General features: G+C 48.5%; 1 protein-coding gene across 2 annotated transcripts in view; it reads left to right on the forward strand.

The window, feature by feature from the left end:
* The window catches only part of SETD3 (SET domain containing 3, actin histidine methyltransferase), a 79686-nt gene that overhangs the window by 18052 nt on the left and 39106 nt on the right, over positions 1-22528 (forward strand). For both annotated transcript variants that reach the window (XM_040641445.1, XM_040641446.1), the window contains exons 4-6: positions 994-1142; positions 3197-3269; positions 3570-3826. In XM_040641445.1, coding sequence (XP_040497379.1) covers positions 994-1142; positions 3197-3269; positions 3570-3826 — 479 coding nt within the window. The remainder of the gene's footprint in view (positions 1-993; positions 1143-3196; positions 3270-3569; positions 3827-22528) is intronic.

Consider the following 22528-nt stretch of genomic DNA (forward strand, 5'->3'; position numbering starts at 1 on the left):
GGAGCCCAAAATGAGGTTCCATCTCAGGACCCCGAGATCATGACCTGAGCCAAAACCAAGAGTCAGACGCTTAACTGGCTGAGCCACCTGGGCGCCCCAGAGCACCTGAATTTTTAAAAATATGGTGTTGTATTGTTTTATTTGTAGGTACATATGATCCAACTCATTCAAACTGTTCAACAGAATTCGGTTGCAGAGCTGTCCAGTTCTGTGCTCTTAGAATCAGGCCTGTGGGGCCCATCCTTACACATGCCCCCTGTGCGTGTGCCAGCTGCTGATTGCTGTTTTCCTGGGAATTTTGTTAAGCAAAGCTGCCTGTGAGACACGGCACACTGACTTAACGGGGGAGCTGCTGTTAAGTGTGAGGTGGTGGAGCCCTCCCCTTTCTACCGCATCCCTTCACAGAGCCCAGCAGTCAGCAGTCCTACCTCCTGGGCTCAGCAAACACTTCTCCGCAACCGCCGGGGGTTTAGGATTGTAATTCGCCTTTCTGCCGCTAGTTAGGATACGCGCTGTGACTGTTTGGTGATTCGTTTTGTTGTTGTTGTTGTTTTTCTTTCCTTGTGTTTTCGCCTTTTGCCTGTGGGTTACATAGAAGTGTTCTGTTTAATTTCAGAATATTTGGGAATTTTCAAGATTTTTTCTTTTGTTGATTTCTAATTTGATTATGTTGTAATGAGAGAAAATTTTATGATTTCAGCCCATTCCAACTTATTTAAACACTTTTTAAACCAATTTATTTTTTAAGCTTTTCTTTTTAAGATTTTTTTAAAAATTAAAGCTTAACTGCCACACAATATCGTATTAGTTTCAGGTGTACAATTACATACATTGCAAAACGGTCAGCCCCGTAAGTCTCGTTACTTGGTGATGAGTTTTGATTTCAAGATTGGAGCGTTACCACTATTTCCAGTGTATATTTTTCAGTTTCTAAGAGCAGAAAGAATGATACGGGTCCTAAATGTAGCTCTTGTTTTCTGACACATGAAACAGGTCTGTCCGTTACTTTTGATGGAAAAAGAGAAGATTACTTCCCTGACCTAATGAAGTGGGCCTCTGAAAATGGAGCCTCTGTTGAGGGTTTTGAAATGGTCAACTTCAAAGAAGAGGGCTTTGGTTTGAGAGCGACGAGAGACATCAAGGTGAGTTTTGATCATTTGGTCCGGGGTCCTCAGTGTGTTTGGATTGTGCTGCGGAGCGGGCATGGGACTTGGAGACAGGTGTCTGGGCTGATTCTGACCTCGTAGGCAAATAGGCAGTGTGCTCTCAGCGCTCCGCTTCCTGCTGCGGGGTCCCCAGGCTGACCAGGGGCCTGGAAGAGCCTTACCCGTGTTCTAGGCAGCCCCTTCCGGTCTGTCCTCCCTGGGAGCCGTGCTGCTAACCAGTGACCTGGGGCAAGTTGGTTCATGTTTCAGAGCCTCTGTTAACGAGACCACAGAACATGCCTCAAAGGATTCTGAGACTTCAAGAGAAGGATGTGGACTCAGGAGGTTAGGAGGGGGAGCACACAGGCCCTGTGACAGAGTGTATGTGGAGGTGGGTGGCTTGGGGAGGAGGATGGGCCATGTCCAGGGTACTTACTGGTTTTCTGGGGGGGGGGCGGTAACTGAGTGGTTGGCAGTGCCACCTACTGACACTGTGCCCCCAGAGCTGAAAGGGAAAGAAGAAGAGCAGTATTTGTCTGCTAAGGGACAAATGCGTTTCCTCTGCTCTGGGTCTTTCCTTCCAGATGAGGGGAGCAGCAGCACCCTGACATTCCCAGCCTCTCTCTGCCCCTCACTTGTGCCTCTCTTAGAGAGGAAACATAACTTATTTTGTTCGACGATTTGGGGAGAAGGACCTGGTCTTGGCCCGTGTCTTGGTGGGAGCCGGTTGCCAATATGCATCCCTTGTGCTCGCTCCACTGTGTGTGCTTTACAGGGCAGGCCACACGTGGGGAGGCCCGTGGGGCTCCGGTTCTGCCTGTAACTAGGTGGGGGAGTCTGTCTAATTCTGGGATTCAGTAGGTGATATTTTGGGTGACCATCTGTTGTAGTCTTGTGTCTCTCTCAGTGGGTTCAGAACTTGGATGGAGGAAATGAGTGTTATTTATTCGGGCCCCCTCAAACCTCAGGCAAGGTTTTTGGTCAAGTTGTAGTTAACTTTTCATTGATATGTTGATAAACCATATACCAGTGTATTAGATACCTGTTAAATGTCTAGTATGTGAATAGTACCTTGGTCATTATTATGCCAGCCTTCCAAAAAAACCGAGGTCTCTTCCTTCATGACGTTAAAATATAGTAGGGGAAGAGACACACATAAACAGAATCCAAATGGTAGACATCGGCAGAAGGCAAGAGTAACCGGGATGTCACATGTTCTTCTCGTGTTATCAGAGAAGCATCATTCGTGTGGATGCTGCCCCAGATGTCTTAGTTGTGGTCTGTCTGCACCGTGTGCATTTCTTAAGCTTTATTGAGGTATAATTGATAAACAGAAACTGCATATTCCGTGTGGTCATAGTGATGCGTTGGACGTGCGCCCACACCGTGATACCGTCACCACAATCAGGGCAGGGTGCTGCTCTGCGTGTTTTAAGCAGTATAGGCTCATATACAGCACATACCAAAAAGACACCTGCATACTGGGAAAAAAGGAGACAATATTTTGGGGGAAAAAACTCAGTAAACCAAAACATGTCCTAGGGACTTGTGCTTTTGCTGGTAACCATTGTGCCTTAAAGACAAACATGTCGAGGAAGGAATGTCCCTTGGCTTCGGAAATACAACAGCAAGAGCAGTCCACATCGACACGTTCAAGTTTTTGTTGGAGATAGAAATTTTGTTTTGTTTTGCTTTTTGAACTTAAAAACATAAGTGCAGCAAAGAATTAACAGTTTTGTGCTCCACTCCAAATGGCTATGTTTGCTTCAGATTAAAATTGAAAGTCCCGTTTTTAAAATCTGTTTTCCCAATGTATATGGTTAGTTTTTGTATTAGAAGTAGGATTTTAAACCCTGCTTCTACTTATCTAAGTATACCACAAATATTTACGTTTAAAAATACATTTGATCGTTAGAAATGAAGTGCTAACATACAACCTTAAACAGTATTTCATGTGTGATTGCACGATTGGCTTTCTGACCACAGATGAAGGGGTTGAAGACTGTGACATGTTTTGATGATTATATGATTTTCTTATTTTTTCCTCCTAGGCAGAAGAATTATTTTTATGGGTTCCACGAAAATTACTAATGACTGTCGAATCTGCTAAAAATTCAGTGTTGGGTGAGAATAATTTCTGACTGTTCAAGGCAAAGTGCAAATGATAAAAATAAGAAATTTTATTTTGTGGCACTAAGGACCATATCTGGATGTTTTCTCAAACTAGTGAGATGTTCCGCCAAAGTCACATTGTTTTGTATGCTTGTAATCTGACATAGTAGGACAATGTCAGAAGAAAGGTGCATGTTACTTTGCATATTACAAAACTTTCCAATTATTTCTGTAACTTTAATATATATTTTGAATGAATGCTTTTTAAGGCGCTTTTTGGAACTTATGCTGTTAACTTCTGGGTTAATTCAGGACCTTTATATTCTCAAGACCGGATTCTTCAAGCTATGGGAAATATCACACTGGCCTTTCACCTGCTGTGTGAGCGAGCCGACCCTAACTCTTTCTGGCAGCCCTACATTCAGACCCTCCCCAGCGAATATGACACTCCTCTCTACTTTGAGGAGGACGAAGTTCGGGACCTCCAGTCCACACAAGCCATCCATGACGTCTTCAGCCAATACAAGAACACGGCTCGGCAGTACGCCTACTTCTATAAAGTCATCCAGGTGAGTGGCTGGGCACTGTTCAAATGTACGTTTAACAGAGTGTGGAAGAAAGGGGAATCGATGGCGTGAATGTCCCACTTCACATTTTATTACACATACTTAACCATCGTGCTTTTTAAGGTAAAAGGCATTCTAATTCTAGTTCACTGTCTGTTTTTGTACAGAAATATCCCCGAAGTATGGTTTGAATGTATCTGACTTCATCAGCGGCCCGTGTTAATATAAGCAGCCCTTGTTCCTAAGTTAGGGAAGTGTGAGCTTTTCTGAGAAGGAAAGATTACAATAGAACTTTAGAAGCTACAAAATCTTTCTAATGCAAAAAGGTGCTCTGTGTATAAATTTTCCGAGAAAGTGAAAGGCCCTTTCTGGGTTCTTCATCTATATATTGACATGTATTCTACTAAATCATAGTGACAGTTAATTTACTAACATAGAGTGCTGAGTTCTTTGTGTCTTTCAGAATGTGCTGTGTATTATATTAATTCTAACTAGTTTCAAGTGAAAGTGTCCTATAAAAACTTCGTCAGGTTGTGAATGTTTGAATCACTCCTGGTTACTCCTTTCTGTGTTTTGGCAGTTCAGCCGGCATTATCTTCCTTTCCGGTCGAACCACAGTGAGATGAGTCAGAGTCAGTGTCATGGTTCCCTCCAGAGCTGAGACTGGGGAGTGTCTGTGCCCTCGACTCTCCCTTTTCTCAATTGTTCAAGAATTAACTCCAGGGCTGCTGTCCCCGATATGTGGCAGTGGGGATGCCGCTAAACTTCCTGCGATGTACAGGACAGCCCCCAAACGGAATTTTCCAACCCAAAATGTCAGTAGTGCTAAGGTTGAGAACTCTTGCTTTGTGGTTATATATAGAACAAAGGGTCTCAGGTACTGACATGATGTCAGAGATCACCATCATTCCTGACTGGTTGGATGCCTAGGGCCCGACTGAGCAGCAAGAACTCAGGCTTCGTAGTGAGATGAACCCGAGTTGAAACCCAGATTCCATATCTCACTTGCTACTTAAATATAATTTGGAATTATTTGGAACTACAGTTGACCCTTGAACAACACGGGTTTAAGTGGTATGGGTCCACTCATACACAGTCATTTTCAATAAGTATGGTGCAATGTTGTAAATGTATTTACTCTTATGATTCCCTTGATAACATTTTCTTTTCTCTCTCTTTATTGTGAGAATACAGAATATAATGGGTGTAATACCCATAAATTGTTTACATTATCAGTAGGACTTCTGGTCAACAGTAGGCTATTGGTAGTTCAGTTTTTGGGGATTCGAAAGTTTTATGTAGATTTTTGACTGGGTGGGGTCAGCACCGCATCCCCTGCATTATTTGGGGGTTAGCTGTAGGTGCTTTACCCCTCTGATTGGTTTCCTCACCTGTAGGATAAAAACATGCCCCATATTTCAGTGAACTGTCGTCAGCCCAGCTTGGGCTGTTTATCAGAGCACCTAGTGCGGTACTGGGCCTCTGTGTCTGTGGCCATTAGGTGTGCAGTTTCCTCCGGGAAACACGAGGGACATCTCTACTGAAGCCACTTCAACGGGGGTGATGTGGTCATGGAGGCGGTGGGCTCCAGAGCTGGCCTGCCAGGGTCCGAATCCTCGTAGCACCCTGAGAGCTGTGCCATTTGGGGCATGTCTCTGTGCCTTCTGTTTCCTTATCTGTAAAATGGGATCATACAGCGCCCGACTCCAAGGTTGCGGAGTGGACCAAATGAGTTGACATCGGTGTGGCCCTTGATGACAGCAGTGTTTGCCGTAGGAGCTCTCGATTCGGGTTACTGCTCTGTGTCTTGTTCCTTCAGGCCATGTCACTCAGTTGTTTTAGTTTTTTATTGTTTTACGTGGCTTCTCCCCCCTGTGCCTGCAGGGTCTTACATTAGTGTGTCTTAACCTTCCCTATTTGAACACCCTCGCCGCCAAGGATAATGAAGCATATTCCTGCAACACGAGGGTCTCCACCCAGAGTGGCCCAGTACAGGCTCAGAATTGCTTCAGAATCTTGTGCTTTTGTCATTATTGTTGTTGGCTTCAGTTTAATGTTTTAAATTATTAACAGTTCGTGCAAATGTTTATGTTTGCTCTAGTTTTAAAAACCATGTTCAGTGACATACTGTCAAGTCAGGTTGGCATTGTAGGAAAACAGCCCGGTTTCTTCCGGGACCATACCTGCCCCTGTGTGTGCCAGGGGGGCCCCCGTTCCGGCTTCGCCTGTAGTAAACACTGTTACCCCGACATCGTGGTCTGTCCAGGTGTGGTCCTTTTTCAGAAGAGCATGGGGCACTCACTTCCCATTAGTAGAAAGGAATTGTTACAAACTGAAAATACATCCTAACAAGATTTTGTAGGAAATTTCCTAGTCAGCGGTTTAATTGAAGCGCCGGTCGGAGTGGGAGCACAGGCAGCCTGACAGGGCGATCCAGGCTGGGGAGGGGAAGGGCTTTGCACAGGTGTTCCTGACCAAGAAAAATGGACTCAAGCAAAAGTTATCTTTTTCAAAATTAGAGTTTAAGACCAACTGCTTTTCTGGTTGTAGAATGTTTCTCATTGCTCGTGGAATCTTTGATAACGATCTAGTGTAAACACAAAAGTTAGCGTTGGACTGCCGTTATTTTGTAGGTCAGGTTTCCTCAGCTCGGCACCAAACCCTACGTCTGTCTCATGCTGTTCCAGGATCAGCTGTCAGGCTTTTGCTCCGTTTCAGTCGATCACTCCGTCCGTCCGTGCGCCGCCACTCGGGAAGAGAGAGTGAGCAGTGTTGCATCATTCGTATTTAATGTCTTTATTGCAGTGACCTGCCCTCAGTTTTGCTTTGTGGGGTATTGTGGCTCTTAACCTTTTCAGGGTCACGGGGCCCCTCTTCCCGGAGAAATGTATGCATGTCCTCTATCACAGATGCTTACGAACCATTTGAGGGGGTCCCAATTCCAGAACATGATTTGCAGTTTTTAGTTATGACTTCCCATTTAAAGTCATTTTCCTGGGGCTGGGCATTGGTACTGAACCCATTATTTTTCTTCTGAGCTGACTGCTGGCTTGAAGGTCACAGCTCTTAGCCACTATCTCCGGGCACACCAGCAGTGTGAGTGCAAGCACGACTTGGTTCCGTGTGTCTACACTGGTGATCCCCAGTCCCTGGGAGAAGGGCGTGGAAAAGGGTTATAGTCACTTCAACCTTACATCTTGCTTCAGGTGCTAGAATGTTTATTCTAAAAGAAAAGTAGCATTAGTACTAACTTCTAGTCATTGTGAATTCCTTTAGGTAGATTTCTCTGCATCGCATTTTGTATTTTCATGTTTGTCTTTCTCTCCCTTTGGTTGTTGCTGACTAAAAACTAGAAAAATGATTTCCCATGCTCTTTTCTCCTAGAGTATTTTCATAGTCCAGGGTTTTTTAGAGCGGCCAGGTGTTAGTTCAGGTGACTCTGTCTTTCACTTGCTTTACAGAGTGTGTTCAGAAATCTTTCTGAGCCTCTGCTGGTTCTCATGTATAGAGAAGGGGCTTGGGCTTTAGGACCTTTTCCGTTTTTATGTTATATTTACGTTGTGTTCTTGAGATACTCAGGATACAGGGTTTCCTTTCGGTGTGCGGCGGACCATAGTGTGTAACCAGGAGCCTCAGGCTCAGGAAATGTGTAGAGCAGGGGATTTGCTGTATGAAGATAGAGCACCTGCTGGTGAAATCTTATACTGCAGCTTAACAGTGGAGAAATGTCAACACCCAGACTCCAGGAGCTAAATTAGGAACCGTGGCTCAGCCAGATCCTGGAAAAGACTTGTGTGGATTGAGAACCCTAAGTGGTGGTAAAATATCTGTCAGTTTGTGAAGCGGGGACCAGCGCAGAAGAGAGGATTAATGGTGGAAGGCAGAACTTGGCATTTAAAACCGCTGCAGAGTTTTGAACCTGTAAGAGTGCACTTAGCACACCAGGACGTTCCAAGGTTCAGCGCCAAGTTGAGACTTCTGCCTGGAAATATGGGACCAATTTTGTGGTAGAAATCAGCGGGCAAGTAAGATTTGGCTTACACCCAACTCGGAAGCACTGTAATTGTGTGAAGGTGAAGAAATCCTATCAGATTTGACCTGACTTAACACAGATGAACCACAGTCCACGTATCGTTCACCTGTGCCAGTGAAAAACAAATGAACAGATCCCGTGAATGAACAGTCTGTTTAATTTGTAGTCCCATCTCGCGGACCAGGCACTGCCGCGTGGGATGCCACCTTATCCCGAGGTCAAGAGCTGTCCGCGGACATGCACGTTTTCCTATGTTGCTGAGCTTGGACGTGGCGCTCGTGTAAGGAAACGCACTGTGTAAGGTTTAGTAGCATAGAGACGTATCTGTACGATGACTGTTTCTCCACTGATGTCTTAATTTGCATGATTTGTCCCGCCTTACCTGGGTTTTGTCTTTTGTGTCGATCAGACGTTCAGCAGAAGGGATGGAGAGGGAGAAACCCACTTGTGGGTGAACTGCCGTGAGTCTCAGTTGAGCGAGCTTCCACTCTGTGCCTCATGCTTTAAGACGGAGTCCCGCCGTCCTAAGTTGGCTCTACTCGAACAGGCCGCTTCTCCTACCTAGCCAGGGCTGTAGTGGCAGAAGATTCGAGCAGTCGTACTTACAACCTGGCTGAAAACAGAGCCCACCAAGAGGCAGAGGAAGGTGTCACGCTTGGTTCTTGGCATCCCGTGGCCGTTGTGGCTAAATGCAAACAGTTGCTCCTCCCGTTTCTCGCTGTTCTAACGTGTCTCTGACGGAGGCACACAAGAATAGCACAAGACGGGAGTTGCCAGATAGATTTAGCCTATGTTTTCCGGAAGCTCCCATCTACGCATAGAATCTGCTTCAGGGCTGAGTGTCCGGTTAGAGTACGAGGCTCTGGGCACTAGCTTACTCTGAAGACCCCGACACGCAGAGCCTCACCATGCAGAGCTGTCGGTGGACCTCCGTGCACGTGACGTGTGCTGGCGCAGCGCCGTGAGGGAGAGCATGCGTGTGTATCCTGTACCTGTCTCCTCGGGCAGCAGAGGCCGTGGTCAGGCGCCTGCCAGTTTGGGCACAGGTTGTGGTCGCAGGTGGCGTGGGGCTCTCCGTGGTCAGCTTCTCCTGCTGTTGGTCCTGCCCCTCCACCTGGAAAGCTGCTAAGAGTCTTCCTTCTCAGGTACACCAACCCACCGCCTCCTCCTGACCTTGGGTTTACTGCCCTGTCTTTTGTCTTTAACCTGTGTGCCCTCTTGATTGTTGCATTTTTCAACTAATACTTGTTGAGCGTCTCTGTGTGTGTGTGTGTGTGTGTGTGTGTGTGTGTGTGTGTATGTATGAGGGGGCACACCCGGATCTCTGGCGATACAGAGATTTTCTTTTCCTTTTCTTTTCTTTTTTTTTTTTTCCAAGATTTTATTTATTTATTTTAGAGATAGCACGAGGGACGGAGGAGCAGGGAGAGGGATAAACAAACTCCTTGCTGAGTGTGGAGCCCGATGAGGGTTCGGTCGATCCCAGGACCCTGAGCTCATGACCTGAGCCAAAATGAAGAGTCGGACACTCAACAGACTGAGCCACCCAGGCGCCCCCAGAGATTTTATTTTTAAATATTTTGTTCTGGAATGGACTTTTAGGCTTACAGAAAAGTTGCACACATAGAACAAAGTTGGAAGTGTGGCCGTGGAACCACACCGCTTCCTAGATTCCATCCTCCTGACCTTGTCCCCACTTACATGTTTTTTCTCGGAGGCACACGTGTTCCAAATGGGACATTTTTGTTCGCAGCCAACTTCATGGTAATGCCACATCTGTGAATAGCTGCAGAAGTGAAGAGGGAAGGACCAGAGTCAGAGGTGACGGTGACAGTGAGGACAGAGGAGGCTGATTGACGGGTTTCAAGGTGTTGGGTGCAGGAGCAGCGAGTCCATATTTATTCCTTGGCTGCCGTGGTAACGGACTGGGTAGAGGCTGTGGGATGCAGAGAGAAAGGATGATTTCCGTTTGCAGATTGCTCATCTGAGTTGACCGGGGCCTTTTCCTGTCAGGTAAATAGTTTCTGTGCTGTGTGCCTCGTGGGACTGGCCCAAGGAGGCAGGGCCAGGCTGGGGCGGGTCGGAGGGGCTCCTGAACACATGGCAGGAAACCCAGAGCCCAGCCCATCTCGTATCTGGTCATCTCTTCGCAGGGCTGTAATCCTTCCAGTTACCTGTGAGGGGCTGGTCGTTCTCCCTTTACAGCTGCAGGACCCAGGTGTGGGGCAGCTGCCCAGAGCTTAAGGGTGTCCACGCTCTGGGCTGGTGTCACAGCGGGCCTGCTAGCCCCACGCCTGTGTCCTTGAATCTGAAGTTGTTTCTGATCTTCATTTTGGGACAAAGAAGTGGTCTGGTTTTAAGGACAGAGCAGTCTTGTTTCAAACCTCCCTTGGACTCCTACAGAAGGCTGGGTGTGGCCTGCTGACTGAGGCCGCTGCTGGTTGGGCCTAGGGCAGGAGTCTGCACAGGGCTCACCTGTGGGCCGCTTTTCACAGCTGCAGAAAGATGCCTCTCCACCCAGCCTGTGTCACGCTGTACAGAGGTGGGAGAGGCTCCCTCAGAGGACCCCACGCCTCTGCCTGTGGCTTTCCCTGCAAGCTGCGAGGAAGCTGGCAGTCCTGTCTTTATTGTTATCCTTACTGATTCCATTTTTAATGATGTGAAAAATGCGAAAACACTGGAGCTTAGGCAATCAGTGCAGCTTGCATATTCTCTGGAGAGTTTCCAGTGCCCTTCCAGTCTTTGTTAGAGCCTCTGGCTGTCTCGCTGAAACGTCCTGACCCGTGTCCTTGCTTGTTCCCAGTAGCTGACCTTGACCATTATTTAATTTGTGTTAAATGTGCAAGAGTGTTGTCCTTATTGTGTCCTTACATAAGCTCTCTGATTTTGTGAATTATTCATTCTAAACATGTATGTGATTTTCATCGTTTTCATGAATGAAGTCTGCAGATAATGTCATTAAAAAACCTAATTGGTGTTTTTAACTGTGTTCACTTGTTTGGCATACCGTTAGAGCAGGGCAGATGGGTATGGACTTCACCTTCCGGAATCCAGTGAGTGGTCCTTGTTTCCTCTGTTTTTTTCCAGCTTAAGTTTCAGCAGCCTTTGGGGAGCTCAAGAAATGAAATACTTTTTCTCTGTATTCATGGTTCTAACTGGGGAGAGTGGGCCCGATGTCCTGGTGGTAGTCCTGTCTCATCAGCTGAGGGAGGACGTCGCCGGAGGACATTTAGTGCTACGTCTGTGCAGGGGGAGGCTTGGCAGCCCCGTGCTCCGTGTCCGCCTGTAGATGTTCTCAACATACAGATTCGGCACCTCCTGTCTGCCCTGTTTGCTAGTGACATCCTGTCTCCCGCCCTTGCCTGTCCCTGCTGACTCTTCTCACTGGCAGCCCTCCTCCTGAACCACAGCTTCCCTCCCTTTCTCATCTGCCTTACCTGACTTGGGATCCTGGGACCCTTTGGAAATCTTCCATTGTTGCTAATCAGGGTTAGGGACAGACGTCCAGTCCAACAAAGCAGGCACGTAGATCGTCCCCGTCTCCTACTTTACGTATCACCTGGGCACTCCGTGTTCGTACAGGCCCCGCCACAGGTGCGGCAGACAGAGCCACAGGGGAAGATCTTACATACGTGTTCCCTGGTGGCAGGACTCAGGAAGGAAGGAGAATCAGCATTTGTGGTGGTGCCTGCTGTGTGTCAAGCACTGTGATGAGAACTTTCTCTCCTGTTATTCTTGTGGTGAGGAGGAGTCGGGAACTAGTGTCTTCCCCTAAGAATCTGAGACAGAATTAGCCAGACTAGATTTTGAAGAAACCCCCAATACCAGGCCCAGGTCGCTGGTAGTTAAATTCATGTCTGGAGAAGTTAAAGCCTCCGAGGTCAGAGACGGGACCTCGCTCCTAAGATGCTGTTCACTGAGCCTATGCCTCTGCGTGCCAGTGGTGGGCCAAGGGGCTTGGCGAGCCTCCTCCAGTCCTCCTTGTTACCCCATAGCTGGGCATCACCCCGTTTTCCAGGGGAGGCAGGCTGAAGGTGAGAAAGCTGGCCGGAGCTGCCGATGGTGAGTCAGGATTGATGCCGTGGTGCGCCCCACCTACCCACCCTGGGGGCTGTGTGTCCCACTTCCCTCCGTGTCTGCAGACCCATCCTTCTTACAGCTCCTTCCCTCCACCAGCCCTGCTTTACCAGTCCTGGCTCTTCCCACTAGTGGGATCAATAGAACTTTGTGAAATCCCTACAAGTTTAAATACAAGCCTCAAAAATAATCTTTCTTGGAACCTGCTTTTTTCCCCTCAGTCTCCCGGAGGTCTGTATTTGTAAATTCCCTCACCTCTGGGACAGGATTTTGGGGTTTTATTTTCTGTACACTAGAGGACAGGACTTGCTTGTGTTTCTGAGACCTGGTATAAGTGCCCTTATGAGTGAACACCCTTGTGACCACTCTTGTTGGTTTCTGTTGCCGCCCAGGCTCCGTTCCTTCCCTGCAGAACTGTGCTGTGTGTGATGTTTGATGATTTAAATGGTTTAGGCTGCAACCACCGTGTGGCCACTGTTGGTATTCACCATCCAGGCTCAAGGAAGGCAACAGAACCAACAGAATGTGTATATAGGTAGAGAAGGAGATTTATTTTAAGGAGTTGGCTCATGCAGTTGTGGAGGCCGGTAACTCTAGAATTTACAGGACACACCAGCAGGGGAGACCCTGGGGGGAGCTGATGTGCAGTTGAAGTCCAAACGCCCTCTCCCATAGGATTCCCTCCTGCCTGGGGAGCCTGCTCTGCTCAGGCCATCCGCTGAGTGGATGAGGCCCGCCCACATTAGGTAGGGCTGTCTGCTTTACTCCTAGCGCACCAATTTACATGTTAGTTTCGTCCAAAAACAGCCTGACGGTAACATCCGGAATAGCCAAATATCAGGGCACCGCGGCCCAGCCAAGTTGCCGTGTAAAATGAACCACCACAGTGAGCATGCTGTTTGTTTCTCTCACAGCACTTGTCACTGTCTGGACTTGCTCTTGGATTTATCTGTCTCTTCCTCTGGAGCGTGAGCTTCACGGGCAGAGGCCCTTCTCTCCTGGGCACCACGTGGCACTGCTCTCCGCACACTGCCCACCACACAGGAGGCTCAAGCACAGCTCGTTGAGCAGGGGAACCAGTTGCCTTCCAGATCTCCACACGGAAGCCATGTGTGGCCAAAGTCCAGACTGTTCTCACTCCCCAAGCTGGGTCCCTGCAAAGCTGCATCCTCGCAGTTGGGCAGCTTTTTCTGGTTTGTACAAAGGTCCCTGGCACTCTTGTCCCTGCTGGGACGCATGCTAAACTTGATGGGACATCAGAGGAGTTAGCGTAAGTGAGGACTGTCCCGAGTGTAACAGAACATTCCTGCCTCTGCTTGAGGCTTCTGTGGTCGTGGACATCCATGTCCTATCCTTTCTTCCTTTGTCTTCCAAGAGATGAAGTTTGCAGTGAAGGAAGAATGTATCAGATCCTCTGCTTTTATTTAAATTTTCTTTAAAAGATTTTATTTATTTATTTGAGAGAGACAGAGAAAGCACGAGCAGGGGGAGAGGGAGTGGGAGAGGGAGAAGTAGGCTCCATGCTGCGCAGGGAGCCTGACGCGGGCCTCGATCCCAGGACCCCAGGAACATGACCTGAGCTGAAGACAGACCCCCAACTGACTGAGCCACCCAGGCGCCCCTCTCCTGTTTACTTAACGTTTTCACCCAAGGTTCACCGCCTGGCCTCTGTGCTCAGATTCCAAGAGTTCTCTGCAGGTAGATACTGGGCCATTTTTCTTCCCCCTCTTACTGGATCTTTTAGATGATGCACACCCTCCCGCTGCTTGGTCCCGTGGCGAGTCTCTCCAGCCAGGGCTTTCTGATTGCGCCGAGCCTCACAGGTGCTCTCTGTGTCGCTCCAGTGAACCGCTCCCCCTCTGCTCTGCTTGTTCACCTGGAGACACCTGAGGCGAGTAAGTTCCTCCTGACCCTCTTGCTGAGGGTTTCCTCCTGGAGGTCACTGGGCGCCCCCCGCCTCACACGTGACCGCAGCAGAGCGCCCTGCAATGATCAGCACTTTAGGTCTGACGTGGTTTTTGGAAAGCCGTTGCACTCGGCCCCCCTCTTGTTGTTAGTCCTCGGGCTCTCGGGCTTTGTCACGTATTTTGATTTGGGTAGTTTTCTTTCCCAAGTCAACTTCTATTTTTTCAGCTTTAAAGAAAAAGTGAGTTCTAAATAGTGGTGGTCAGAAACATAGCATGGATGCTGTGCTTATCTCTATTTACATTGACTCTCGTCAGGAAAAAAATAGTAACAGTTTTTTTTTTTCCTTTTTTTAAGTAAGTTAAATAACTATTTGAAATATTTGCTGATCATAATGGAGTTTTACTGAATGCTTAGGTCTCCAGTTCAGTAGCAGGTGCCATAAGGAGATTGAAAAGTAATATGAGAGCCTTACCTTTTCAAAGTTTATGGTAGAGATGGGAGGGACTCAGTTGGCAGGAAACATAGAAGAACAAAAATGGTAAACTGAGGCAGTGACTGTTCTCTGCACTCCAGGATTTCTGGGGCAGTCAGATGATTGTGGCTTGAAAGGCAGGATTTGGGGTGTCTGGCTGGCTCAGTCATTAAGTGTCTGCCTTCAGCTCAGGTCACGATCCCAGGGTTCTGGGATCGAGCCCCTGCTCTGCTGGCAGCCTGCTTCTTTCTCTCCCAGTCCCCCTGCTTGTGTTCCTTCTCTTGCTGGCTGTTTCTCTCTGTCAAATAAATAAATAAAATCTTAAAAAAAAAAAGGCAGGATTATCTGGTTGAGGGAAATACTGTTACTGAAGGCCTGGACTTGGAGGCGAGCAAGGCATATCCAGAGGAGCCTGAGAAGACAGCCCAAGCCCAGCAGAGGCCACAGCCCTTGGAATGGAGGGAAGTCATCGCAGATTTGTGGGGACCAGGTCCCAGAAGTCTAATGCCTGAACTTCCCCAGGGTGCCTGTAGCTTCTATGGCTCAGGCTGGTGTGGGACGAGATGGCTCTGGCTTAGCCAGTCTGTTTGTGACACCTGCTCACATCACTCAAACTTCCTGAGCCTCAGTTTCCACAATGACAGTCTAGCCTGTCTCAGGCTGTCTTTGCAAGTGCAGCTGAGATATCAGTGGGAATAAATGTGTTTTTAAAATGCCAGCCTTGCTCTTGGTGTCATTAACCAGCGGCTGGGTTTGAGTGCCCTTCAACGATGTCGTGAAGGAAATTTCCTACCCTGGATGTAAAAGACAAGAAGATGCAACAGAAAGGCCTGTTCACGGGAGCTGGGATGGAGGGCACAGCAGAGAGGGGCTAGGGATAGACGGAAGTAGGGAGAGCACGAGGCTGAAAATGCAGCAGGAGCCTGGCTTGAGGGCCATCAGCAGGCCTTGCGGTTTGTGTCCTCATGGGATGGGGAGCCACACCGGCCTGGGTTTGCTTGCTTGCCGATAGATAACCCAGAAGCGGGGAGACCAGAAGACCAGCTAGCCTGAGAAGTACTCAGAGGTAGAAGTGGTAGCATCCGGTGACACACTGGGCGTGGGGAGTTACGGACGATCCTGAGGTTTCTGGAATACGCTGGCTTTAGATGCACCTTCTCCCCCTCGCTCTTAGACTGACTCTACCAGCCTCTCTCCATTTATAACTTCTGTGCTTTAGAAAGGACATGTTTGATCCTAAATTTCTAGCTTATTCTAACTCGTTTACACCCGAGACCCCTCAAAAAACTTGTTCCTGAGTTTTCCGTCCAGACAGCTTTATTTTGTACTTTGGAACATATATTTCAAGCAGAACTCTTTTGTATGCAAGAGCCAAGCCCGGAGTGAATGTTTGTTGTGAAAGTAGAAGCCGGTGAAAGCGAAGGTTTTAATGGAAGTGCTCGCCCAACCTTAACCGCAGTGGCGCGCACACAATGGCACGTCTGAAGGAAAAGCTGTCAGAAGAGCAGCTTTCAATTTAAATATATCCGGGATTTCAAGACCGAGTCTAATGAGTTTTAAAATCTTTGTGTCAGCCTCATGTTTTTTCTTTAAATGCTGTGAAATCATTTAAAATTAATCAGCCAGTTTGTATTTGACAACGTCTGCATCAGAAATGCTACCATCGGCTCTGAAGTCTTTGCTCTCGTGTGGGCTTACCATTCCTGTAAAGTGAATTAGTGGCTGTGGCTTCTAGAACCACTGGGACATCGACTTCCTGTTAATGGGCAAGTTGACTACACGACAGACCCCCTAGATCCAGCTGCGGTGTCTAAATACTGACACCGTCACCTGAATGTGGGCCGTGTAGTGACAGATGAAGGACTCCAGCGACTGTGGGCATGGCACGGAGTTCCCCGGGGCTAGTGAGGGGCCAGACCAGGTACACTGGGGACTCACGGGCAGCATTCCAAAGCCGAGGAAGCTCTGTCGGGAAGTCAGTCTCCTCGCACGTGCCCTCCCTTCTCCCCCTTGAGAAGTGTCACCGCATCTGGGCCTTTCTCTCTCTGGCAGTTCTGCTGAGACACGCGCGCACTTGTGTGTGCTGCTGGGCCTCAGCTCATGACGCACTCTCTGCTTCGAGGAGCTCCCAGCCTGGGGACAGTGGATGGGTCAGGACAGTGATGGAATAGCAGTTCTGGGGGGGGGCAGCCCAGAGGCAAGGGAAACAGCAGGGAGAGTGGGGAGTCAGCAGAGGCTTCGCAGAGGTGGGATGGCCCTGACCCTGGGGAAGGTCCAGGAGTTTGCCAGGCAGAGGGCAAAGGGCGCAGCCTCGCTGCCCAGTGCGCTCGGGGAGAGGAAGAGAAGGTGGAGAGACGGAGGCCGGAAGGGAGGGGGCAGGACCAGCACACGGCGCTCAGTGCCATCGGCATCAAGCACAGCTGCTAGCGACCCTCACAACAGCCTCCCAGGGGTCCGCTTGCTATTATTTCCATTTGAGGGGTGATGAAATCGAGGCCTGTTTGCAGGTCTGCCTGTTCTAGGACTTCAGTGCAGACCTAATCACCGGTACACCAGAATGGAGATTCACGTCCGACTCTGAAGTATCTTCTCTGCTTTCTCGTGCTGACTTCACCTCATAACCATGGGAGCCGGTCCCTCATCCCATAAACATTTATCGAGTACCAACTGCTCAGTGAATCTGCTTTGTATTTCAGCGCGAGCCGTTGAAATGTTTTAGGCAGTGGTGGTGTTCTCGGGAGTCCTGCTGAAATGGAAGCCTGCAAAGGCGGGGGTTGGCCTGTGCCGTTCGGGCACCGAGACAGCGGGTGCTGTCACATATGAGAACTCAGTAGTCAGCTCCTGGGTGGGGCCAAGAGGAGGTGGTGACTGAGGTCGCACTGTCAGCACTTGGCGACACAACTCTGCGTTTTCTGTCCAGAGCATGGGCAGGCACTGCCTTCTTGGAGAGGCTGCTGTAGGTATTAAGGCACCCTAAAAACAGGACAACGGACTGCATCAAATCTGCGTCAAGACAAATGCTTTCTAAGCCAACCTTACTGGCTTTTTAATTTAAAGAGGTGCTTCATCCCGGCAGACAGGGCTGCTCCGGATGCTGTGGTAGAGGGCTGTTGACAGCGGTTAGGGAGGGCTGATGCTGGCGTCAGGCCACAGCGAGGCCTCCGAGGCCGACTTACTGGCCGTGTGCTTAACACTCGGTGGGGTAGAGGTGAGGGCCTGGGAGGCACGCCGACCAAATTTCTGGATGGTGGAAAACCGAGAAGGAGGCTTTGTAAGCAGATCAAGCCTGTCTTGGTTCAGAAAACTCTGACCCACGAGAAGGATGGGATTGAGCAGGAGTCATTTGGAGGCAGGAGGTGTGGTGGGAAGACTGGTGACAGACATGAGAGCTCTGGACCCTGTTCTCCATTGCTGGCTCACTTGTGACCACAGACAAGTCACTCACGCTCTCGGCCTTGTGCCCAGTTTCCCCTGCAGGAGTGTGAGGCCAGGTGGGAAATGTCAGGAGAAGGTTTTTAGACGTAGAGCATTTTACAGACGCATATTTCTTAAAGAGAAGCTCCCTGTCACTGCCCTTCGGGGTCCCAGCATGTGTCTTGGGTGAGGTACGGAGAACTGCTGGCCTCTGGTGGTTCTTCCAGTGCCGTGAACTGCCGGGGAACTGTCCCTTCAAGGCACCTGTGCGCATGGAAGGCACGTGCTTAGCGCTGTCTCTCAGTCCCTAGCTCACAAGCTAGTGGGGGAAATACGACAAGTGAGGAAAGCTTACTGACAATACAACGTCAGACTGATAGTTTATGGCAATAGGAGGAGTTCACTCGTTGGTATGGGATCAATTACCAAAATTGTAGGGGAAAGTTGCTAAGAGAACTTCAGAGGCAGGGAAGATTCTTGTGATTTAATAGTTTACCACATAAAAAGTATAACTACACTTCAAAGGCAGTAAGGGTCACTAATAGCTTCCCACATTGAGCATTGTAAACTTTTACAAATAAGATTCATGTACCGTCTATCCAGACGTCGTACGTGGTAAGAAACAGGAAAAGGTAAGAGATCTATGTGCTTGTTGGTGAGTTACGTCCTAGTGATACTGCGTAGGCTTTGGACTATGTCAGTTATTCTTGAAAATGGCCCACATTAACAGAATAAATATGTAATAGAAAGAAAGGCTGAGGACATTTAGTAACCTGTAGGAAAGACGAATAGTTTGGGCCATTTTCTGTTGATTTTTAATTTTCTTTAATTGAGGTTTAACTTCCACTTGTGAAGTACATATATTCAACGTTGATTAGTTTTTATCCTAAGTAACCACAACCGAGAGCACGCTGTGGCACGTGTCTAGCACCGGAGGAAGCCCTCGGTGTCCTGTGCCAGGCGGTACCCACCCTCCCTTTCCGCCTGCCCGCGCAGCTTCGTGTGCGAGTCCGTGCGCTTTGGTAGGTAGACCGTGCGGTGTGCACTAGCTCACCTCCGGCTGCTTGCAGCCCCTGTGCTGTGCGCGGGGCTCCTCCGCGTGCGCGTGCGCGGTCCCTCACTCCCGTCCCTGCTGCGCGCTTCAGCATCACGTGCGCGCCCCGCAGTCTGCGCATCCACTCTGTGCCTGGGCGCTTGGCCTGTTTGACGGCTGGGGAGACCGGACAGGAAGCTGCCGTCAGTGATCGCCTGTCGTCTGCTTGCGGACACGTGCATCCCTTTCCTCCGGGTTCTCCCTGAGGAGAGAATTCCTGGAGTCACATAGGCAGCTTCAGTAGACACTGATAAACTGGGTTCCAAACTGGCCGAACCAGTGTACGCGCCACCAGCGGCGCATGCACATCCAGGTTTCTCCCCGGCCCCCCGCCCCGACCCAGCGCTTAGGCTTTCTCCTGCATGCGCGGGGGTGTCTCCTCGGGGCTCTGACTTCCCCTCATCGGTGACTGTGGGGTCGAGCGTGTGTGCGTTTGCTTATTAGCTACCTCGATGTCCTGCTTCAGGAGTGCCAAACACACTCTTTTACTCATTTAAAACACAATTATTGGAATGTATTTTACCTAACTCAAGATACAGGAAAGAGTAACCTTTAAACGTATTATTAATATAAAATACTTAATGATACATTTTACTTTTTAAAAAATAAATCTTGACAATGCAGTGCATTTTCTGGGGGGGGGGAGTATATTACGTTAAGGTATTTGATTGTGGTGAAATATACGTAACATAAAATCTGCTGTTCTGACCATTTTTAGGAGTACAAGTCAGTGGCGTTGGTTAAATTCATAATGCTGTGTATTTGTAACCAGGGTCTGTTCCCCAGGTTTTTTCATCACCCCAAACAGAACCTCTGTAAACACCCAGCAGGAACTCCCTATCTCCTTGCCCCCTCCTGAATCACGCATCTGTAATTTGGCATTGTCTTCTGGATCTGTGTCTTTTATGAGGCGTGATTTATGCCTGTGTCCTCCCAGTGGCTTGCCTAGTCCCTTTCTTAATGAAACCCTTGATGACCAGAGTTTTTCATTTTAACGAAGTCCAGTGTATCAGTTTTATTTTTCAAATGTGGTATTTCTTGATTCTCTAAAGAACTCTTTGCCTAGCCCCGGGGTTCTCAACTGAGAGCGGTTTGGCCCTTGGGGGACAGAGACAGTTTGGCTGTCACAGCTGGGCCAGGGATGCTGCTGCGCCTGCCACGCATAGGACAGTCCACCAGCAGGAGTGATGTGGCCTGAGAGGTCAGTGGTGCTGCTGGGAAACCTTGTCTAGCGTGGACCACGAATGTGTGCTTCTGGAAGCTTTGTGGCCTCACCTTTCACATGCAGTCCGGGACCAACCTCTCCTTAGCCCCTGTGTATGTGAGGAGAAGAATTTGAGAGAAATCGATTCTTCCACATCTGTGTCCCTAGCCTTTTATTTAAACCAAAACTCAGTACATGATCAGGAGCTTTATATGGAACATAATAACATACAGAACTAAAGTTTTGGTAGTTGGTGGCCCAAGAGCGGTATTTGGAGCATGAATGTAAATGGCCTGGCATTTGCAGAAAATGGAAAATTTTTCCCCTTCCAATCCAATTAGTAAGGACTTGATTTAGACCTTTGTTGTTGCTGTTACTTTGTAACTGTCAGGTTGCAACTGTGCTGAAAACTCTGAACAAAAAGTACCATGCATAAAATACATTGACCTGAAAGTGTGCTGTTTTTATCAGACCCTTACCTAGTTTTTTGCATCTAAGTGTCACGATTAACTAGACATTTGCCAGACTGGAGGGAATTTGTTACTTTTGTCCATTGTAGTTCAGGTGTGTGTCTGCTCGCCGGGTCTTTGTACACCAATCACAGAAATACACAGACGTTTGAGGATGGTTAAGAGCAGGAGGAAGTACGTGCAGAAGCGGTGTCCTTGAACATGTGGACAGCTGTTCTTCACGAGGATGGCAAGAAGGGAAGAGTTGCTGGAGAACTTTTGCCTCTGTTTAATGGTCATGCTGACTCCATTCATAGCATTCTCACATGAAAACCTAATGCTGTGTAAGAACATATGGCCGTAGCGTGGTCAGATGGGGAAAAAAGCACCTTGTCCAGAATGTGTTGTGGGCTGCTAGTTGTTCTTCTGTTGAAATGGACTCTAGCAAGGCCGTCAGTTGATCCAGGGTTAGAGCCTTAGGTCTTACTTTAGAATCAGTAAGAACACACGGTGCTGTTTTGGGGGCACCGTTAGTTCCCCTTTTACTACATTTGTGAATGGTGTGTACTGGAAAGTGTTAGGTTTGGGATCAACCCCTGGGTTTGAGTCACAGCTGTGCCTCTAAGTGACCTAAGGGTTGGCAGGTCGTTCAGCCCATTACCACCAGCCAGCTGCTGCCTTGCGTTGGTGCTGCGAAGAGTCAGTGAGAAGCAGAGGATCCTGAAGTGTAAGCCTTCGCATCAATGGAAGGTACCCACCTTGTGGGCCCACCCAGTTTTTAAAACATTTCTCACTCCAATATGTGTAATATGTGTGGAGAGACAGCACATGGGGTGGTTAGGGCAACGGGTTCGGAGGCTCCTCCACTTCCTAGCTGGGTGGCCTGGCGCATATTTATCTGTAAAGTGGGGGTGCTGGTAGTACGTATCTTACAGGGTTACCGTGAGGTTGAAATGTTATCTCTAACATGTCTAGGACATTTTATGTGCCTGGCACACACTAGGTGCTCAATAAATGTTAATTCTTATTTTTACTGTTGCTGTTGGATTTGGAAAAGAGTGGAATTCAGGTCCTGCCTCAATCAGCACTTCTCTCCATAGACTGACCAGTCCACTGAAAACAGGTGCGATCAGCTCTCGAAATACAAAGTGTTAATCATCAGCACTGTGAAGTTGAGTAGGGGTCGTGGGTCACGGGGCATCTGCTGTGGGAGAGAAGGAGATGTGAGCCAGACGCACAACTTGGCCTGCCTCCTCGCTGGGGAGCCGGTTCAGAAATTTGATGGTTCATTGACATCGCCTGCTCAGTCTCACCAGTTTCCTGAACAAGGCCAGTCCGAGCCCCTGGAGGGCTGAGAACAACTTGCTTCCATTCTGTTCCCACAGCTCCTAGCCTGATGTTTGGCACATGGTAAATGTCTGTTGAATAAATCTTCCTTATTTGCAGGTCAAGTCCAAAACTGTATTCGCAATCCTGAGGAAAAAGTAATGTGGTGAGAATCTTTGGCCATATGGTGTCAGAGACCTTTTTGACTTTTTTTTTATATGAAATTATTATTTTTTTTAAAAGATTTTATTTATTTATTTGACAGAGAGACAGCCAGCGAGAGAGGGAACACAAGCAGGGGGAATGGGAGAGGAAGAAGCAGGGAGCCTGATGCGGGGCTCGATCCCAGAACACTGGGATCATGCCCTGAGCCAAAGGCAGACGCCCAATGACCGCACTACCCAGGCGCCCCCATGTGAAATTATTTTTAAAATTCTAAACCATACATACGTATAACAGAAAATCTTAGAAAATATTAGCTTAATAGGTTGAGGAGGAAAATGTATGTCTTATTCTATTTGGCGGGGTTTCGGTGACCCAGAACCTCAAGTGGGCCGATCTGGACGGAGATAGGGCCAGAAACCCTCATGGGAAACGCAGCTTCTCCCAGACTGCATTTTGCTGTCCTTCGTATGCGTGTGCATATGTACGTGTGAAGAGCAGGGAGGGGTTTCTTCGGTAGCAAAGATCTCTCCTGTTCTCTCCCTCGGTGGCAGCTAGTAATAAGCC

The sequence above is a fragment of the Ursus maritimus genome, unplaced genomic scaffold (assembly GCF_017311325.1).
Source record: "Ursus maritimus isolate PB19 unplaced genomic scaffold, ASM1731132v1 scaffold_25, whole genome shotgun sequence".
NCBI lineage: Eukaryota > Metazoa > Chordata > Mammalia > Carnivora > Ursidae > Ursus > Ursus maritimus.